This window comes from Sorex araneus, chromosome X (assembly GCF_027595985.1).
Source record: "Sorex araneus isolate mSorAra2 chromosome X, mSorAra2.pri, whole genome shotgun sequence".
Lineage (NCBI taxonomy): Eukaryota > Metazoa > Chordata > Mammalia > Eulipotyphla > Soricidae > Sorex > Sorex araneus.
Genome location: NC_073313.1, coordinates 121,331,443 through 121,338,250, shown reverse-complemented (window position 1 = coordinate 121,338,250; position 6,808 = coordinate 121,331,443). Strand labels below are relative to the sequence as shown.

At 48.2% G+C, this 6,808-nt stretch overlaps 1 gene segment (V, D, J or C); it reads left to right on the top strand.

The window, feature by feature from the left end:
• Nucleotides 1–3,943: 3,943 nt before the first annotated feature.
• On the top strand, nucleotides 3,944–4,404 carry LOC105943519 (immunoglobulin heavy variable 4-38-2-like). The segment is given in 2 exon segments: nucleotides 3,944–3,989; nucleotides 4,070–4,404. Coding segments are annotated over 2 exon segments (381 nt in total).
• The last annotated feature ends 2,404 nt before the right edge of the window (nucleotides 4,405–6,808 follow it).

Here is a 6,808-nt window from a genome sequence, read left to right as displayed (position 1 = left end):
TGGGGACCTTCCAAAGTTCCTGTTAGACATTCAAAATGCACCACCGAGTCTCTCTGAATAAATTTGAAGGATATGATTGTTCAATGTCTATGTCAATGAAACCGCATTTCTTACTATGAATCACTCTCTCACCCAGGAACCAAATGAATAAATGAGGATAAAGTTGGGGAAACTGTGAGACTGTGACTGTAGCGGCTCCAGGGCTGCCCTGCAGGGGGTGCTCATACCCACTCAGCAGAGCTGCAACCCAGGAGAAACACTCTGATGACAGGTCAGCAGGATCGTGTGCCCCAGTGTGGGTTTCTGCCTAATGCTCGAGTCACTGTGAGAACTGACCTACTCAGGGCAGCCAAGACAAAATAAATGATGGTTTCTGGGCATCAGGACCCTCACCCGCTGGACAGTGGACAACTGGGCTGAATTCGGGTGGTTCCAAATATGGTCGCTGCTGGTCCACCACCAGAAAAGCAGACCTCCCAGGCAAGGGCAGGCCCAGGGATCTCTGCGCCATTCTGACTCCCAATGACTTTTCCATGGCACCCATGGTCCAGGGTGGACCCTGGTCTCTAGCTCTTTGCCCAGGAACCTCCCAAAATTCTCAGGGCTAAGCTATGGTCTCAGCCATCTAGAGCCTGTAGGCCTGTGATTTCATTTGTTTCCCGTTCAGAACATGATCATAGTGGAATATTTTCTGTCCTCAAACAAATCAAATAGAAAATAATTAAAAGAATTCTTGCAGTAGTTCCAAAGAATATGTTTGTAACAGCCAGTGAAGCCCAGAAAATAAGGCAGGGAAAGTTGAGCAGAGAGTTCATCAGGGATGTGAGATAAGAATCCTGGAAATCAGGGAATGTTCAGATGCATGGTACATGACTTGTAGTAGAAAATATCTTCACCTCCGTTCAGTTCCAGCCTCCCTCGATGCTACAGTCACTACTGTACGTGTCCTCCTGAGTCATGTACGTGTCCTGCTGACTAGCAGTATGAGTTTCTGCTGACTCACTGTATGTGGTCCTGCTGAGTCAGTGTATGTGGTCTTGCTCAGTCCATTCTGTAGGTGGCTCTTTGAGCTGACAAGTCTTTGAAGTGACACAAACAGTAAAAATAATGAACAGAAAAAATAAACGGAACTTCAGGGCCAAACAGTTCAGAGGTCAACATTGCAAAGGGGCTGTGCTGGTCCAATCCCCACAGCCATATGGTTCCATGACACACACCGGGAACACCGGGATCACTGGGAAGAAAAGGCGGAGCACTGGGAAGAAGAGGCCGAGCACAGGGGCCACAAGAATGTGGGGGTCTGTGGGGATTTGGTGCTGGAGGAAGTGCAGGGAGTTTGTGACCCACCAGCATCAACACTCAACTATTATTATCGTGTTCCTCAATGACAATAAAGAAGGTAATGGGAGAAATCTCTCTTCTATGTGAAAAGAAATGATCTTGATTGAAGAAACATTGGCCACACCTGACCTAGCTGGGCATAACAGTCTCTAGCGGAGTCTTGGTGCTGCGTCACACACAGGATAGACCTGGCTTAGGTGCTCCTGGTCAGGACAACCATTCCAGGGACAAGGTCAGTAGGCAGAGGCACTTCCCTGTCCCAATTCAAACCCATCATCAGTAAGAACAAACCTTCTAAGGATGACCTTAAATCGGTTAGAGTGTATCTGCTCCAGGTGAAGGAATTTTCACCCAAGGTATAGCATTGTAGCACTGTCATCCTGTTGTTCATCCATTTGCTCTAGGGGACACCAGTAACGTCTCCATTGTAAGACTTGTTGTTACTGCAATAATCTACTGTGAAAATAGGGTTGACAAGAATTGGACAGAATACATCAGAATACAGTGGGAAAATTACACTGTGTCTTAGACTCTATGTTTTGCATTCACAGTGGGAGAACTGGAGCAAACAACAAAGACACAGAGGGGCAGTTGCCTGTCTATGGGGTAGAGACCCTGGGGGGGCTGGGTTTGGTCATCAGCGACCTGAGACAGGGGGACTTTCCTCCCCAGCTGCCATTCCCGCCCCCCAAGCAATTCCTGTTTCCTGAGAACTCCTCAGCACGTTTCCTGTACTGGAGGAAGAGGCCTGGCTCTGACAGGACCCTAGGGACAGGCCTGAGTGCTCTGAGCCACAGTTAGCACCTCCTCCCAGGAAGCCCACACACCAGCCTCCCCCGGGTCCCCTCCTTTCTTTACAGGATTGATTGAACAGAGCACTGTAGCACTGTTGTCCCGTTGTACATCAATTTGCTCGAGCGGGCATGAGTAATGTCTCCATTATGAGACTTGTTGTTACTGTTTTTGGCATATCAAATACACCATGGTAGCTTGCCAGGCTTTTTTACAGTTCTCTTTAAATTTTTTTTATTAGTTAATCACCATGAGGTACAGTTATATACTTACAAACTTCATGTTTGGATTTCAGTCATACAATGATCGGGTACCCATCCCTCCACCTGTGCCCATTCTCCACCATCAATAGTCCCAGCATCCCTCCCAGCACCCCCACCCCACATATACATTTCTTTTTTTTAAATTTTTGGGTCACACCCAGTGATGCTCAGGGGTTACTCCTGGCTCTACACTCAGGAATCACTCCCGGCGGTGCTTGGGGGACCATATGGTATGCTGGGAATTGAACCTGGATCGACCGGGAGCAAGGCAAATGCCCTATCAACTGTGCTATCCTTCCAGGCCTACATTTTATTTTTAAAAAGTTGTTCACAGTATTTGATTACATGTAATATTCATACACCAATCCCACAGCCATTACACCTTCCCACCACCATATCTCAATCCCGAATCCCAGACCCTGATTGAACCAAAATAATTTATTTTGTATTGTTACAAATAATCCTCTAAAAATGAGATTAAAATATTTTGTTAGAGGAAAGTGTGGAAATTGTTGTACTTCACCCAGGGGCCATTAATTTCTTCTATAAGAGATTAGTTAAGTTCTATTAAAGGTTGAGACTTCTGTGCATATATATATATATGTGTGTGTGTGTGTGTGTGTGTGTGTGTGTGTGTGTGTGTGTATAAATGTATTTCCCACTGAGATGTTTTCCATCAACTTTAAACCTCACCAAATGTGGGGTGCTACTCTTGGTATATTGGTGGTGTAAAGTGTGCGATGACCAGGAATAGACTCACTCTGGGTGAAACTCATTCAAGCATGTGGAGAGCGGCCTTGAGCATGGGGGCAGTTGAGTTCTGGGCGGTTTTGGCTGCCAGGCTGACTCCAATGGGGTGGGTAGTGGACACACCCACCCCCTCCAGGATGCCCAGAATGAAACAGCCATAGCCAGGAGTAACTCTTGACTGCAAAGCTAGGAGTTATGACTGAGAATCACTGAGTATGGCCCCAAACAAAAAATAAATAAATAAAACTCAAACAGGAAGTTTCTATTAACTATGTGCTTTGTAAACAGTTATCAGATACAACAATGTCATAATTTCTTTATAGAAAGAAATGAGTACCGGGAAGGGAAGTTTTCATTTGGATAATATTTCATAGAAACAGATATGAAGCAAATTTAAATAAGATTATGATTATGAACATTCTAAATGGGGCTATATTTGAAGTTTTTTTGAAACATAAAGAATGCAAACTTTTTTCTTTAGCAACTTGAAATTGAAATGATTGTGATTACTTTAACTCGACTAAAACAGATTATTAAAATATGTGAGGAGCCTCCTATGACCTGTTTCCATGTGCCTCATCAGCAAGTGCTCAATCCACCAGACAGGGTGTGTGAGTTCAGAGCCCCGATGAGACAAGGAGATCCAAGGTCAGAAAGTTTCCCTTAGAACAGACTGGGTCACCTCATGCAAATCCCTCTCAGGCTCTGGGGTCAAATGCTCTCTGGGCTGTGGAGCTCACAGCTGTCTCCTCACTCAGGGCTGAGTCTCTGGGGAAGGCAGAGCTGTGCTCGAGAAGATGATTCTGTGGGGTCTTCTCCTCTGCCTGGTGACATCCCCCTTGGGTGAGTGTCCCAGATGTGACAGGGTCTAGGGGAGGGAGTGACTGCAGGGACTGACAGTGACTGATTCTCCTTGTCCTCAGGTGTCCTGTCCCAGGTGCAGCTGCAGGAATCGGGCCCAGGACTGGTGGCCCCCTCCCAGACCCTCTCCCTCACCTGCTCTGTCTCTGGTTACTTCATCTCCTCGGGTTCCTGCTGGGAATGGATCCGCCAGTCCCCAGGGAAGGGCCTGCTCTGGTTGGGGGAAATATGTTCTAGTGGAAACACCTACTACAGCCCGACCTTCAAGAGCCGCGTCTCCATCAGCAGAGACATGAACAAGAACCAGTTCTCCCTGCAGCTGAGCTCAGTGACCCCCAAGGACACAGCTGTGTATTACTGTGCGAGAGAGAATCACAGTGAGGGGAAGTCAGGGTGAGCCCAGACACAAACCTGCTGAGATAGGCTGGGCTGCAGGGCTCTCCAGGGCCACCAGAGGGCGCTCAGGACTGAAAGGGGTACAAGGACCAAGAAGGGGTCAGGCCCACAAAGGGAATCCTAACAGCACAGTAACTGACCCACACTGTACTCAGAGTGACTGCAAGGTCACGCAGGAATCCCTGTCCTGCCATCACTCACTCTCAGGACAGGTCCATTCTCAAATCTCCCGCAAGGATCTCTGTACCGACTTCCTCCAGGATCTCACACTTCCTGCAGCCCCTGTTTCCGCCCAGTTCATGGAGGTAAAGGTCTCTGACCCTCCCCACAGTGACCTCGAACACTCCCCTCCTGTCTGCTCCCCGAAGACTCTCACTCCCGTGATCAGGGACGCCCAGAGATGGGCTCTGCTGAGTCTCCAGTCAGGGGGTGCCTGGTCACCTGACGAACCACCTGTGACCCCTGAGTCTTCTCTTCTTCCTCACTCTGCTGTGTCCCTCTGTTCAGGGCTAAGGGAGGAGCTGCATGAGGACACAGGGAAGGCTCCAGTCCAAAACCCTCAGCTCACTCCTGGGCACTCCCTGTGCAGGGCCTTCTCAAAGGGTCCCTGTTACTCACTAGTGTCTATTGGTCAGGAAGATACTGTGGGCGTCACAACTATACAGGATAAAAGTAAAACACTGATCCTGGTAGCTAGAATGCTCATTGATTGCCAATGAAAATATCATCTGAAAAACATACATTAATGATGATTAATTATTCACTTCCTGTGTCCTGTTCATGCTGGGAATCAGGAAATCAGGTGATCGATTCCTCCTTATTCTGCACCCTGAGACCCTGGGCACCCATGGTGCGTCCCCCAGACAGGGGGCAGATGAGCTGAGATGCCCAGAAGGAGGCAGGAATAACGGTTTATTTCTCCTGCATCTAATTTTAGTCCATTTGGAACCGGAATGTCCTGGATGGTCACACTTTATAGAGAAAATCTATTTTCTAGAGAAACAATGTTCAGATAATATCCCAAAACAGTGAATTCAAAGACACTGCAAGAAGTATTTCTGTTCACAGACATTTGTAATTCAAATTTTCACAAGATGTCAAATACTCAGCCGATATTCAAGGATATTGATCCTTAATGGGACTTGGAAATTCTACCAGCCTATGAATTAGACACCCATAGTAATCTCCTGAGAAGGACATTTGTTTTCACAAGTTAAGTTTTTCTTTTTTTTTTGGTTTTTGGGTCACACCCGGCGATGCACAGGGGTTACTCCTGGCTCTGCACTCAGGAATTACTCCTGGTGGTGCTCAGGGGACCATATGGGATGCTGGGATTTGAACCCGGGTCGGCCGCGTGCAAGGCAAACGCCCTACCCGCTATGCTATCACTCCAGCCCCTAAGTTAAGTTTTTCTTTCTCTGCATTTCTATCTTGTACTGTGGCCCTTTGCTCTCCCTTTGCAGGACTCCCCCATGCGGCCCTTTCTCTGCAAACCAGACTTACTCTAAGGTCCCTGTGAGCTGTGATGGGACTCAGGCATGAGTGACCTCCACGTGGAGGCAGGAAGGATTCCCTTCTCCATGGGGCTGTCTCTGAACACACCTCCCTGGGGAAACTGGTGTGAATCAGGCTGGGCTCATTTCCCAGTGCTCACACTTCCTGTCCCCGATGGTGCTGAGGACACACATATCTATTCATACAGGGGGTTGGGGGAATCTGCAGGACCCCCCACCCAGACCACAAGAGGGGCTGCAGGGGCGCTGCCGACCACCAGAGGGCACTCGGGAGCCACCTCGGAAATGTCTCAGCCCCACCAGGGGACAAAGAGGGTCATCATGTGCTAGAAACCCACACGTGCCAATATTCTGTCACTACACAGAGACACTCAGCCCCCATCATCCCACCCACTCCCATCCATGCCCAGTTCCAGCGTCTTTCCTAGGACCCTTTCCCATCGCTCCCAGAGCAGCTCCACTTTCAGTGACACCCTCACACTCCCAACCCCTCCCTGTGGTCTGTCCTCCCTGTCGCCAACACTCACCCCACCAGGCTCCAAGGACTGCAATGCCTGGCAGGTGAGTATTAATCGGTACTTTCCTGTTTGTTATTATTTTTATAGCTTTCTCTTTATATTCATGTAAGATACAGAACAGCTTCTCCTCATTTTTCTCCCTCCTATAAAGGTTATGTGACCCATTTTAAATGTCCAGAATTGGAGCTAGAGCAATAGCACAGCGGGTAGGGCGTTTTCCTTGCAGGCAGCCAACCGGGGTTCTAATCCCAGCATCCCATATTGTCCTCCGAGCACCACCAGAGGTAATTCCAGAACCAGCAGTAACACCTGTGCATAGCCGGGTGTGACCCCAAAACAAAATAAATAAATAAATAAATATATGTCCAGGATT